The sequence below is a fragment of the Oreochromis aureus genome, linkage group 15 (assembly GCF_013358895.1).
Source record: "Oreochromis aureus strain Israel breed Guangdong linkage group 15, ZZ_aureus, whole genome shotgun sequence".
In the NCBI taxonomy this organism is placed as follows: Eukaryota; Metazoa; Chordata; class Actinopteri; order Cichliformes; family Cichlidae; genus Oreochromis; species Oreochromis aureus.
In genome coordinates, this window is record NC_052956.1 from 24,081,855 (window position 1) to 24,096,227 (window position 14,373).

General features: G+C 42.8%; 1 protein-coding gene across 2 annotated transcripts; it reads right to left on the reverse strand.

Moving 5' to 3' along the window:
* Window positions 1–183: 183 nt before the first annotated feature.
* LOC116329549 (collagen alpha-1(XII) chain-like) lies at window positions 184–14,234 on the reverse strand. Of its 2 annotated transcripts, none has more exons than XM_031751589.2 (13): window positions 13,914–14,234; window positions 12,981–13,096; window positions 11,837–11,986; window positions 11,102–11,221; window positions 6,762–6,926; window positions 5,604–5,750; window positions 4,012–4,179; window positions 3,442–3,561; window positions 3,189–3,353; window positions 2,605–2,751; window positions 1,670–1,815; window positions 792–921; window positions 184–579 (listed from the first exon to the last, which is right to left on the reverse strand). In XM_031751589.2, the coding sequence occupies exons 2-13, from the start codon at window positions 13,057–13,059 to the stop codon at window positions 569–571; spliced, it is 1,548 nt and encodes a 515-aa protein (XP_031607449.1). In that variant the 5' UTR covers window positions 13,060–13,096; window positions 13,914–14,234; the 3' UTR covers window positions 184–568. The 2 variants fall into 2 exon arrangements, with proteins under 2 accessions (XP_031607449.1, XP_031607448.1); XM_031751588.2 differs by having other exon boundaries at window positions 11,837–12,061.
* Window positions 14,235–14,373: the final 139 nt, after the last annotated feature.

Below are 14,373 nucleotides of genomic sequence, written 5' to 3' on the forward strand. Positions count from 1 at the left end.
GAAATTAATTGACTGCGCTTTTTAAACACACCTGAAAAACTAACCACACCTATCAACGCTATTGTGTGGATTGTGCTCACACACTATTTTAGTTGGAAACAGCAGTTCAGTTTTGTGGACTCACACATTTTACCTTTATCCACCAACAGTCAGCCATTCTACACACAAAGAGCCACAAACTGGTTTGTTGATCATGAGAGCCATGTTGTTTTTATTGATCCTCGGGTCAACATAGAGAGAGTACAAGAAGTAACTGTAATGTGGTCACATTTATAAACAATTTGAGTCTAACTGAGCGCTCACACCATGCAAACTCCACAAAGAAAGAAACCAGGAGCTGGAATCAGGAACCTTATTGCTGTGAGACGGGAGTGTTAACCATGGTGGTGGAACAGTTAGCACTGATCATAATGATCCTAAAAACACTGAAATAAAGATATGAACACGCAGTCCGACACAGATGGAGTATTTTCAAGTGGCTGACTGGTTTTGGGCAAGTGGAAGCAAACGACTGAAGAAGAGGAGTTAAACTTTCTTCTGAATGATGCCCCCACAGCTCAAACGACACCTATCCATCTCCTGAAAGGAAGAGTTCAAAGATGAAGATAGAACTAGTTTGTCGTGCACATATTAACCTGAACACCAAACATAGTGTCCATGCGCTAAATAAAATGATGAATTATTTTTGTTCTTTAATTTTGTATTAATTTTTCTGTATAACCAACATTGCAGACTGTAACATGTGCATACGCCCTGTCCAGCAGCAGAGAAGCAGAAGAGGAAACACTCACGGGTGGTCTCGGTGCCCCTGAGAGGCTCGCTGCTCCGCTCGCCAACCACAGCGTAAACACTGATGGCGTACTCAGTCCGAGGGTTTAGATTTTCCAGCACTACAGTGGTCACCGATCCCTCGACTAAAAGCTGAAACAATAAAGGATTGGTTCTTATTCTGTTGACCAGTGAACAAGTTAATGACAGGTGGATTTGATCAAAACCAAAGAATACTTCAAACCAACAGCTGGACTCACATTTGGGATTTCGGGAGTGTCACAGTTGTGGGTCTTCAACACAGTTTTCAGAGTTCTGCATTATTTTCTGTTTCTTATTGTGCTTTTTGTACTTTATTCTCTAACTCTCAGTTATTTGAATAAAAAGAGAGAATTATTTAGCCTTGTTCATTGTTGGATAAAGCCTAACAAGCAGTCTCTCCTCTTAAACTTTAGATTTAAGTGATGCATATTTGGTTGGCATCTTGAGACATCTGCACAAAGTCTCATGTTTACTCTCTGATGATGAAATTCACATCATAAGAAACAGGATTCCTAAGCTATGCTGAATATTACAGATGGTGCAAAGCTACACCAGGAGAGTCCCTCAAAAGGCTCACTCGTAGTTTGGCTCTGATTATCAGCCAGGCTCAGAATCGCTCCTTTTGGGTGTTTTTCTGTAGGTTCTGTTCAAACGTTTCTGAAATCTAAAACTCTGAAGACTAAATGAGTCTTATGCAGCATTTTTATACACCGTTTATCCTCTAACGGGTGTATATTTTTATATTTGGGTTGTCACAAATAAATGAAATCAGTATGAATTACATTTATTCTGATGGTTGGAGCTAAAAGCCTCTGGTCTCTGGTTACAAAATAACATGAGGGGGAGAGCTTCATCTCACCTCCTTGGGGGGTCCTCCGGCCGCCACTGAGTAAGTGACGCGAAACTGGTCCATGGTGCCATCGGGTGGAGTCCAGGTGGTGCGGAAGGAGCTCTGTTTCACCTCTGAGGTCACCAGGTTGGTTGGTGCCTCCAGTGGCTCATCATCTGATAAGAGACAAAGAGCACAGAGAATGAGATCCATCATGTTGACATCAAACGATGCAACATATCACAACAATTTTACTTTATCATTCAGCTAAGCTAAGTGGATAATCTTCTGTTTTTCAGAGCAGAACTGATTTGTGAATAACAAAAACAGAAAAGTAATCTCTATTTCATGTGTCGTCAGTTTCATGCTGAAACAGGGTAAAAGCTGCTGTGCCAATGAGTGCTTAACCCTTTAAAAGCTGAACCATGAAAGAATTGTCAGAATTTTCCATTTGTTTTGAAAATATAGTTTTTTTTAACCCTCTGATGAATCGGACTGGACAGCCAGAGAAAAGCAGCCAATGTACAAAGAAAAACTTGGAAAGTCCTGAAGAACGCATGGAAAACTATTGCTAAAAACCACTTTAACATATTATAAGAGTCAGGTTCCCTGGAAGAAAATCTAAAAGTATAAGCGGTGGCATGGAAAACTATTGCACAGAAACTGTATTAGTCTGTTAGTTATTATTAATTAGTAGATTTATCAGTGCTTTGCTCCACCGTCTTGTCTAAATATGGAAACCTACACAGCGATAATCAATAAGCTAAAGTTGAGGGTTTAAAATTCACAAGCCAGCAGGTGACGTGAATGTTCATCTATCATAGATATATTTTTTACTAAATGAACACTTATTAAATCACTACAAAATTTCAGGAGATTAAGTTATTCAAGTTATTAAGTTATTTGACCAGTGCATCTTAAAAGTTATTGAGATGCTGGTCTTCTACTTATCCAGTGTCTCCAACCTGAGCCCTTTAAGCTGTTGTACAAGTTGATTGTGAGGTCATTAACGATGTCCGGCAGGAACTCGAAGTCAGTGACGGAGTATACGTGACTCTCATCTGGATCAGAGGCGATGGACTTCAGCTCATTCTCATCAATATGAGCTATGCCTACCAGAAAAATGCACAATCAGATTTAGAATTACACATGTAAACAGAGATGAAGAACAAAAATAATTTCAGTGTCTTCTAAATGAATCAGTCAAGCTTCACTCCTGTTAGCGAAGAACAGGAAACTGAGGCTATAATTGGTCAGTGCAAGACTGGAAACTCCTGAGATCTCTCTTTCTACTGCAACATTTAAATGCTGAGATCAGAATTTGCATAAACAACATAAAAGCGTGGACGCATTTTGCCTTGTAAGAACACTTCAGGCTAATGGTGGTGGTGGAAATGGTGGTGGGTACCAACTGAACCATCATTTAAATATTAAAGCATGAGTATTGTTGCTGGTCTTTTTTTTTCTTTTTCTTTTTTTAATCACAGTCTGTAGCTCATTGCTGCTTTCCTTGCATTTTTTCCCTATGTAAACAACCAAGCTCACTAACCAACAGCATAGAGCTCAATGCCACGGTCTCTGAGTTTCTGTGAGACTCTGATGACTTCGTCCTGGGACCTTCCATCAGTGATCAGGATGCCAATTTTGCGGGAGTCGCCACGCATCCCCACATTAGGTTTAAAGTTGTTTTCAAGCATGTAGTTTAGAGCCAAGCCTACAACACAGCAGCAAAGATGTTTTACAAAGACTTCAGCTGGAAACATTGAGATGGGGGGAGGTTAACAATGCTGTTAAAAAGTCACCTGTCATGGTGGTTCCTCCTTTAAGTGGCAGCTTGGCAATGGCATGTAGCAGGGATGCTTTGGTGGGGTGGGCATTGAGGTGCCATTCAGTCCTTGGATCACTACTGTACTGAGTCAGACCTGCAGAAAACACATTCAATAATGTAGAGCACCAAAGATACACCAACTCTGATCCTCAGCTTTTTCACAAAATAGACAAAATGATAACAACTACAAATAAAGTGGGACAAACGAAGCAACCTATTCTGCTTTTCCTTATTTTCTGCCATCTATACACTGTTCCAATGGTGGATGTTCAATGTAAACAAAGTTTTGAATAATGAGATTAGTGTAAATACAAATAATCCTTGTAAAGCCAGGCTTCAGATTACTCGAAATGTTTGGTACATGTTCAGCATGACGTAAAAGAAAACATATTCAGTCATCTCAGGCACATAAGTCCCACCCACCTGCTGTTTAAATCATCTGTCTGTAAAGAACAGCCAATCAGAGGAAAGCTGACTTAAAGTAGTTATTCTGAAACTTCTTCTCATTTGCCCCACTTTTTAAATGAATCAAATCAACCTTTACCGATCTGGACACTTTCTGGGCCAATGTCAAACACACTGACCACACGAGCAATGAAGTTGCGAACGGTTTTGAAGTTTACGCGTCCAACACTCCAGGATCCGTCAACCAGCAGTACAATGTCGGCTTTCGCTGTGGTGTTACACTGAGCATCTCCAGACAGAGGCGGTGCTGTTGGGAGGAGGGGAGGTTAGTGAGACACCTGGTACACAACAAATACCCACCTCACCTATTGAGTCCTATTTTAACTGTTTGTGTGTGAGAGAAAAGTGAGAAAGAGTGAGATGAAATACATAAGGAGGAAAGAAGACAAAGGCACAGGGGGACATCACAAAAACTCTCACAATTAAAGATGTTTAGACAGCAGATTTGGTGTATAAAAACTGTCGATTCTTTTCTCGTCAGAGAACCAGCCCTGTGGTCTCAGCAGGAAGTAGCCTCTCCCACACTGTGATCTATGGCGCCACCTGCTCCCCAAATTATTTACACGTTCCTGCTCCAGGAAAAGGCTGCTCAGCTGTTCAAAACAAGTTAGGAGACGTTTTCACTCTTTTAAGGGACTGCAGTAATAAACACAGTAGTCTAAAAAGCAGCCTCCTATCTGGTTTTCCGAATCAGTTTTCCTTGACGTCAATGGAAATCCAAATTAGATCAAGAACAGGTGCAAAGCAGATCATATAAAAAAGAATCACTGTTGAAAAATACCAGTTTAGTACAATATTTGACATTTTAAATAGATAATAATAAAGTGAAGTAAAATTAATTTCACATTGAGGTGAGTTGGTCATTCTATCCGCTCTTATTTTCTCTCTCTACAACAGCGTTAGGGAATTCTCATTCCCAACCATTCTCATTCTTTTGGTCACTACCCAAACCTCATGACCATAGGTTAGGATAGGGACATAAATCAGCTGGTAAAATCAAAAACTTCACTTTTATGCTCACTTCACCACAACAGATCGGAACAGTGTCCACACCAATCCACGTGTAAATCTTTCGCTCCACTTTGTCCTCCCTTGTGAGCAAGATAGATATTTGAAGTCCTCCACTCCACCCTTCTCCAGCTTAGAACATGGCCCCAGATTTGGGGGTGCTAATTCTCATTCCAATGACTGAAAATAGCACAACTAAAGAACAATGGGCTGTGAGGTCAGTTTCTTGATCATTAATATGCAAATTGTCATGACCATTGATAAACAGCCACTGATCAAAGACCATTGATCAATAACCAATGATCAGTGGCCATGAGTATCATTTACAGAGAGTTGGGGAATAGCCGTAATCACAGCATTGTAAGATGGTGAAAGGTGTACCCTATATGACTATTTCTAACTCTAAATAATAGTACTAGCCATGAAAGTAAAGTCATGGTTGCAATGTTGAACTTACAAAGGCAATAGCGCTTATTAAATCACTAAAAAATGTTCCAGTCTACATTTCCTAAAAGAGTTATACAACAGATTCAAATAACTAGCTATAGCGTCTTTTCAGAAAAAACTAAAATTGAGAAGTCTTTTCAGCTTTGTAAAATGTTGAACAATGTATCTAAAGCTAACTGTGATGCTGGTCTAATGCTTCAGTTACTCATTACTAACCTGAGGCCTTTACACTGTTGCACAAGTTGATTGTGACGTTGTCAACAATGTCCAGTAGGAACTGGAAGTTGCTAACTTGGTAGATGTGACTCTCATCCGGATCAGAGGCAATGGTCTTCAGCTCGTACTCATCATAATTTCCTATACCTGAGGGACAAATGATCAGGTTGAGAACTTCACTTCAAAACAGAGATTTCAAAACAAAAATAGCATATCAGTGTCTGCTAAATGAATCAATAAACCATCATTAAATAGAGGGAGTGTTCGCCCAGGGCGCCAAACAGGCTAGGACCACCACTGCTTATCATCCTCTGATTTTTTCCCATGCATGATTTAGAACAAATCAAACTTTAAAATCGTTTTGATACATTTTCTTCTTTTCTGTGTTATTCTTAACATAAAAGGTTCCACTACATGTAAACATTCAGTCACACATGAATATACTTCACTTCATGTTTTATTCATTTTATGTAATTTCACTTCAGTTAAATTTCTCTTCGGGTCATTCTTACATAAACATTTTAGCATAATCCTTTTTAATTTAGTTACATAGGAATACTTTCTATTATGTTTTCTCTTAAAAGCTCTGAGCTGAACAGTCCAGTATGGGGACAAAATGCCCATTCCCACAAGTTTTTGAGAGTCAAAAGGTTGTTTTATTGTCAGGGTTACAATTAGGTTATGGTTAGGTTTGGGCTAAGGGTTAGGCACAGGCATTCATTTTTGATAGTTAAGTTTAGGGTAAGTGGCTAGGGAAAGCATTATGTCAATTAGATGTCCTCATTAGGATATGAAAACAAGTGTGTGTGTGTGTGTGTGTGTGTGTGTGTGTGTGTGTGTGTGTGTGTGTGTGTGTGTGTGTGTGTGTGTGTGTGTGTGTGTGTGTGTGTGTGTGTGTGCGTGCATCATGCGTGTGTGCGTGTTTGCTGGGCAACAAACATTATACAATCATGTTAGAGTGGCACCCAACTACCCAGCACATTATGCCACCCCCACAATCTGTGCAGGTGGTGGGAGCGTTGCCTCGTATGGTGGCTGAGCTAGCCACCATGAACCTAACAGTAAGTGCATTTTGTTTCAAGTGGTACAAGTTGCAGCTCATCACTGCTTAGCTAGTATTATTTTTGTTTTCCCATTTAAACAATCAAGATCACTCACCAATAGCATAGAGCTTGATGCCTCTGTCTCTCAGGTTCTTTGACTTAAAGTAAACTTCATCTTGGGACTTTCCGTCAGTGATCAGGACACCAATTTTGCGTGAGTCTTCTCGCATGCCCACACTGGGATTGAAGTTGTTGTTACAGATGTATCTTAGAGCCCAGCCTACAAAATAGCAACAAATAAGTTTTACAAAGAGTTCAGCCAGAACATGTACATGTCACAATGCAGGAACAGACTCAAGCGTTGGACCAAGAAAAACGTTGAACAGTTTATTTACAAAAGTCACACCAAGTGATATATACAAAATGTGCAGGGGAAAAGAGGTCCAGACATCCTAGGGCGGGGAAGGGCAACAACAATCCTCTTCAGTCACACACGACACTCGATACACTCACGTCAGAACTCCAAAGGAAAACAGGCAGGGACACGTCCAGGGAAATCTATGTACAAAAAGAGAATGAAGTCACAAACCAGGAAAATATATCAGGAACGAGATTAGTATGAGAGAGCCGGGCAACACTGACAAGAGTCATGCAACGATCCAGCGATGAGAAACACCGACCCGCCATCTTAAACAGTCACCAGAGAGCCAGGGTAGTGAGCAGCAGGTCCTTGTTACATACCTTGGTGCGCAGCAGCACAGACTATGTAGCTCGCCAGACATGACGGCACCTGGGAAGATGGTGGTGGTCCAAGGGTACAGCGTGCTCACCTCGAAGGGGGACAATCCGGTGGCTGAGCAGATTAAGCGTACTCAATCCAGGGAATACAGTCACTCCATATGGACTGGTTGGTTGATGCCACACAACGGAGGGCTGCTTCCTGTTCTTGGCTCATGCGTTTGGTTTGCCCATTGCTCTGCAGGTGGAAACCAGAGGATAAACTAACCCTAGAGCTCTTAGCAGAACAGAACTCCTTCCACACTCTTGAAGTGAACTACGGCCCTTGGTCAGAGACGATATCCTCTGGTATCCCATGGAGGTGTAAAACATGGGTAGTCAGGAGTCGGGCTGTTTCCAGGGCCGTAGGAAGCTTGGGTAGCATGAGAAAATGGGCAGCTTTAGAAAAATGATCAACAATGGTGAGGATGACTGTCTTACCTGCCGAGGGTGGAAGGCCGGTGACAAAGAGGCAGACTCAATCTCCCAGGTGATGGCTCCCACTGTGCAGGATGGAGGTAGGATGGGTGAAGCTTCACAGGACTCTTCAGATGAAGCAAACTGTCAGGAAAGCATGTCTGGCTTGACATTACGGGAACCAGGTCTGTAGGTGATGGAAAAGTGTAAACATGTGAAAAAGAGAGTCCACCTGGCTTGCTGGGCATTGAGATGTTTTGCAGTTTGTAGATAGGCCACATTCTTGAGATCTATCCACACAACGAATGGTTGGATGTTGCCCTCCAACCATTGCCTCCACTCCTCCAGGGCGAGCTTGATCACCAGTAGCTCACGGTCTACCACATCATAGTTTCGCTCTGCAGGTGATAACTGACGAGAAAGAAAAGCACATGGACGGAGCTTACTGGGAGAGGACAGCCCCAATTCCAGTGTCAGAGGCACCCACTTCCACAATGAATTGAAGGTTCAGGTCTGTTTCGGCCAAGATAGGAGCCCAAGCAAACCACTGCTTGAGCTGATTGAAAGCTGCCTGAGCCAACTGGTCCCACTGAAAGAAGATCTTGGGAGAGGTTGGACGGGTTAAAGGTATGGCTTTTTTGCTAAAATCACAGATAAATCTATGGTAGAAATTGAAAAAAAAAAAAACAAGGAACCATTGTAATTGCTTTCGATTTCAGGTTCTGGCCAATCCAACACATCCTGTACCTTAACAGGGTCTGGTTTCAGGTTCCCCTGCTGGATGATGTAGTGTCGACGTGGAATTCCCATTCTTCACCTCTGACAAAAAGTCGGTTCTCCGGGAGACACTGGAGCACCTGCCTTACATGATTCTTGTGTTCTTCAAGCGATCTGGAAAAGATGAGGATATCATCTTGTGGCGGAGGTGTGGTCCCTGTCTCAGCTGCAGGGGAGGTCAAAAGGGCGGTACCGGGAGGCAGGTGGGCCACAAGTGGTGGTGATTGACTGATGATGGTATTTCTTTCCGTTTCTCTATATAGTGAAGGCAGAGTCGAGCGGAGAGAGGAGAGAGCTGGACTGGAACAGACCGTTTTCCTTGAGTGCACAACTGTCAATAAAAAGCAATAATAGTGAGCACAATCATCATGTGTGTCATGTACATTTACAAGTGATGCCGAAACCCAGGAGTGGGGTGTCTGACCCACACAATGAACCACCCGCCCAGCCTGTGCAGTTGTTGACACAGTTGTTGGCACAGATGCTGGCGGAGATGGCAATGATGTGCCGAGACTGGACGGTGGCCCAGCGGATACACCTGATTAAGCTGCAGGAACACTCAGACTGGCAGACCCAGGTCCTTGAGTCGCTGGCGCCACCAAAACCTCCTCCTCTGTCAGTAACGATGCACTGGATGGGGGACAGTGACGATCCCCAGGTTTTTTTGGAGGCATTCCGTGCAACGGCAGAGGTGTGACAAGCGGAGTGGGCCCAGCGGCTGATTCCATTACAGTTCGGGGAGGCTCAAACGGCAGCCCTCAGCCTACCGCCAACCTCGTGGGGCAGCTTCTTAACAAGGAAGCTTCTTAAGCCTCCTTTACTGGCGGGCGCGATCTTTTGGCTTAGCGGGGCAAACAGCGATAATGTGGCCCTTACAGCCACAATACAAGCACTCACCAGACGTAAAGCGATGGTGCCGTTCAGCTAGAGTTATGTGGTGAGTTGATTGCAGGTGCGTTGGACGAAGGCCGGAACCCCTGATGAGTTCTGCCTTGGCAGATGAGAGATAGAGCAGAGGAAAACAAAAACAAACAATGGAGTGTTTGAGCCTTGAGTGACGCCGAGAAGGCACGGGGACCGCGACAGTACAGTCATATGAGCAGATTACAAAGACTTGTTTTTTGTTTGTTTGTTTCTCTCTTGGTGTCAGCATACCGTGATGGGGGTTTATAGTCCCAGGAGCTGTTTTGTTTTTGGCATGCAATTTACTCCTGGTAGGATCTCCCTACAAACAGATCCCAAGTAAGGGATCAAATTGAGGGGATTTAGAAAGCCTCTATAAACAGGAACTCCAGAGACCACATTACACTAATTGGGACAGGGTTCCGTGGCCCTACTTGGAGGCAACACTGTGGATTGATTTGGAGCCAGCGGCAGAAGCTCTAGTGGTCTAATCCCCAATTGCCAGTGGCTACAAGGACATGGAACATCACCACTCTAGTGGTGATAGAGCCTAAGCTTGTGCATGAGGATGAAAGATCCTGTCTAGATATAGTCAGACTCACCTCAACACTCCACTTCTGGAACCAGCTTCCTTGGTGAGGTGGTGGATAGGAGTTGTATCCCTTGCCATTTGGTGTCACTACACTGTTTTTTTTCTTAGGGAAAAAGAGATTCAACTCTGCAGCTGCATGTCTTGTACACTCAGGTAAAGACAGGAGCAGAGCTGTGAACTGATCATTTTTGATGGTGAGTTATAAAAATCATCATGCCCAGACATATAGTGTGGGTGCACTGCAAGTGTCTAGCAGAAGCCCCTGTACTGGAGATCTTCAACTTCCACCTATCTCAAGGAGGCTGGATACACTGAGTCAGAGATCACTCCATGAATCCACAGACAGCTGCCAAGTATAGCCCATTGTTATAGGCCTTTTGGAGACTATAGTGAGAGCTTCTTTTGCATTGCCAATAATAAGTCATACACCTGCGGGCTGGACTCCATCAGGATTACCTTTGTCACAATTCTGTTCACATTTTTTATGGAAAGAATTTCTAGACACAGCCAAGGAGACAAGGGTGTTGGGTTTGGTGGTCTCTCCTTTTGCAGACGTTGTGGTTCTATTGACTTCATCAAACAATGACATCCAGTTGTCACCAAGATGTCTTCCAGCCAAGTTTGAATCAGCTGGACGAGAATTGGCCAGTCAAAGTCTAAGACTCAGGTTCTCAGTCATAAAAAGTTGGAGTGCCCAATCAGGCTGTAACTGAGTAGCTGTCCCACACGTAGACGTTCAAGTATCTTGGGGGTATTGTTTGTAAGTCAGTGAAGGATGGTTGGTCCAGCTTCTGTCATGCATATCCTATATCAGTAATTGTATTGCTATTGCTATACACTATTGTGGTAAGTGTCCTAGTTGGACATCGACTAGCTGGACACGTCTAACTAGGATGAGGCCCCAGGGAACACTCAGGACGGTCTGGCATTGGCATTCAGGTCAGTTTAAACGCAGGAAGGACAGGTCTGTGGTGCTATTTAAAAAATACCTGTCATGGTGCTTCCTTCTTTATAAGACAGGTTGGCGATGGCCTCCAGTAGGGATGCTTTGGAGGGGTGGGCATTCAGGTGCCATTCGGTCCTTGGGTCATCGCTGTACTGAACCAGACCTACAGAAAATACATCCAACAATGTAGCAAAACACCAAGGATACCCCATCTCTGACTCTCAGCTTCTTCACAAAATATACAAAGTGATGAGAATTAAAATAATTAAAAATGCGATAAGGAAATCTTGGAGCTGAAATTAGATTAGTGCTAATAAATTAGTTGGATATAATGAATATTTGTTTTTAATTTTGTATTGCTGTGCTGTCATTTATTATCTTACTAATAAAAACCAACTCAGTAATTTTAAATACTTGGATGGATGTATTTGCTGGACAATATCCTACAAATCAACCTTTTAAGCCCAAGTGTTGATGTGGAAGTCTCAAAAGTCCTGATATCAGGTTGGTACTCAGTATCAGCAGAGTACCCAAAGTACCAAAGTATCTGTATCAATCGGAACTGGAAAAGTTGCATCGGTGCACTTTGATCTTCTGCTTTTAAATGAGTCATATAAATAAACTGACATGGCTTATTTTTTAATAAATGATCAGAGGTTTAAAGGGAGGAGGAGCTACAACAGCTTTTTTTTCAGAGGATGAACTGAGGGGCAGAACTAAGGCTCAGTATATGATAACATGATGCAGTATACAATAGTAGCAGCAGTGAAAGCTTTACCGATCTGGACTCTGTCAGGGCCAATGTCAAACACGCTGACCAGGCGAGCGATGAAGCTGCGGATGGTTTTGAAGTTCATATGCCCAATGCTCCAAGAGCCATCAAGCAGCAGCACGATGTCGGCCTTCGCTGTGGTGTTACACTGAGTGTCTGCACAGACACAGTGGTGTGTGTGTGTGTGCCATCTGGTACACAACAGATACCCACCACAAGTGTCTGTAAAGTCTTATTGTGTGAGGGAAAATTGAGAAAGACAGACAGGAAATACATCAGGAGGAGAGAGGAGTACATCACAAAAACTCACAATCAGAAAGCAGATTTACATTGAGTAACACAAATAATCCACACACCTAACCCACTGTGTAACTGACGTCACTTTTTTAAAATTTTAATTTCATTTGTCTCAGAGTAGGATGTGATGCATAATAACGAACCTGATGTCTCACAGTGGTAAAAAAAAAAAAAAAAAAAAATCCTCACAAATATTCCAAATCCATACTGAATAACTGTTGATCAGTCCTAAATCCCTTCAGCTTTCTTTAGAGTGCAGCATTTCAGCTTAATTTGTCTGCAGCGTTTTAAATATGCCTTACAGCAGCTCTGCCTCACCACATGGACCTGTGAAAAACACTGAATTAAATCCTGCTGTGGATCCAAGATCTTGGACTTGGGAAATCAGTCACTGTATCTGCTTCCAATTACAACAGGAACTTCTGCCAAGGATCAGCATGTCCTTTGAGTCTGATGGGAAGCATTGCATGAGACTTTTTCATACGAAAAATTCTCATTGTAAATCTTAATAAACATGAAGCCACATTTAACTACACATTTAAGCTGCATTACTGCTCTCAGTAAGCTATATTTAATGGTTTAAACGTCTTTAAAAAAATAAAAAGCTCCTACCAGGAAATTCAAACTAGATTTAGGTTCTGATGGATTATTGGGTCATCATAGGCAAGAGTTAAAACTTGAAGTTAAAGCAAAACACTTCACTGGCGTAGTTTGCTTCAGTTATTATTTTTAATTTAGACTAAAAGTGCAGCTACACACAGCAGGCAGAGGACAGACAGAGGTGAGAGGAGGTGGAAGAAGTCAGATGTGTTGGATCAAAGAGAAAGAGGAGGGGGAGGAGGAGTGGCTTTACCTTGCTCCTGGGCCTGAGAGGAGGACAGCAGCAGTGCCAGAAGGGCAACAACTGCTGCCAGAGAGAGTCTACACTTCATCTTCAGCTCTGCTGGTCTCAGCAGTGCATGAAGGAAGCTGCAAGAGGAACCAAGGAAGCGGTTAGGCTTCCTCAGGGCTTCACAAAACTGTTAATCCTCCCTGAACGTGAACCTCAGAGCTCATTAATGCACCTTTATTTTCATGTAAATCTACATGATGCTTAAAACAACGCAGCTTTGAAGAGAGAAGTATGTCACATGAATATTCCACGACCAGCAATGAGATCACATGACAACCTTTATTGTGTGTGAAAGACTAAAATTCACCAAATTCTACAAAATATTTAAGAAAATAATATTTCTTCTGTCTCTACGTTATATTCTTTTTCTCTCATTTCTGTGGCTCAGATTATTTCTGTTGAGTCTGTGTTTCCACAGGCCCCGCTGGTTTAGAGACTTATTCCTCATGAAGAACGAAAACAAGACAGAACATTTTCAACCGGTCTTTAACTCGCTAACGAGGGAGAGCTTGGTCAGAACCAGGCCGTGGAGCTAAATGCTCCTCACCTGTCTCTAGCCCAAGTCCAAGAGCAGCTCTCCTCGCAGCTATTTATTCCCATGACAGTTACAGTTTACACAATACAACACAAGCACCTCCCACCGTAAAACCCTCCAATGGTTCTAACAGACAAGGCAAAATCCTCCCACTGTCTTGTGTAATGGAGGATCAAGCCGTGGCACCGTGCGCAATTACGCACAGCAGTGCGGAGATATAATCCATATAAAAAGCTACAACAACAACAAACAGTAACATTGCAGAATTTAAAAAGCACACAGATTTTAAACAGGTGATAAATTAAGGCGTGTGAATCCATTCCCCTTAAATTGCACCCAAACAGAAATGCGGTGCTGACCTTCAGAGGACACGAACACAAATGTCGTTTTCTTAAACAAAAAGTCTTCGCTGTAGACTCCGGCCAGAGAAAAGTGGGAGTGAGGTGGTATGTCGCAGACTGCAGCCTTCTTCCAAGTGTGAAGAGTCTCCACACAATCTGCTACTTAACAGGGGGTGGGCTGCTCAGCTCTGCCAGCTCCGCCGCAGTGAGCTCTTACGACATCCAGCCATGATGCTTCATTTATGGCACCGCTATTGAGTCCGTTTGTGTAGATGTTTGTCTACAGAAATGAGCTTTCAGCCAGTGCCAACCTGTTTCCGTGCAGTCTCCAAAGTTCTAACCGCGCCTTATTGAACGTGGATAGCGCAGCCGAATGCTGATTGGCTGACAAGTGGGCAGGAACAGAGAAAGGACTGATGGTGGAGGAAAATTTGTCAAAAAAAACAAAAAAAACAATACATGAGATATCCCAGATATC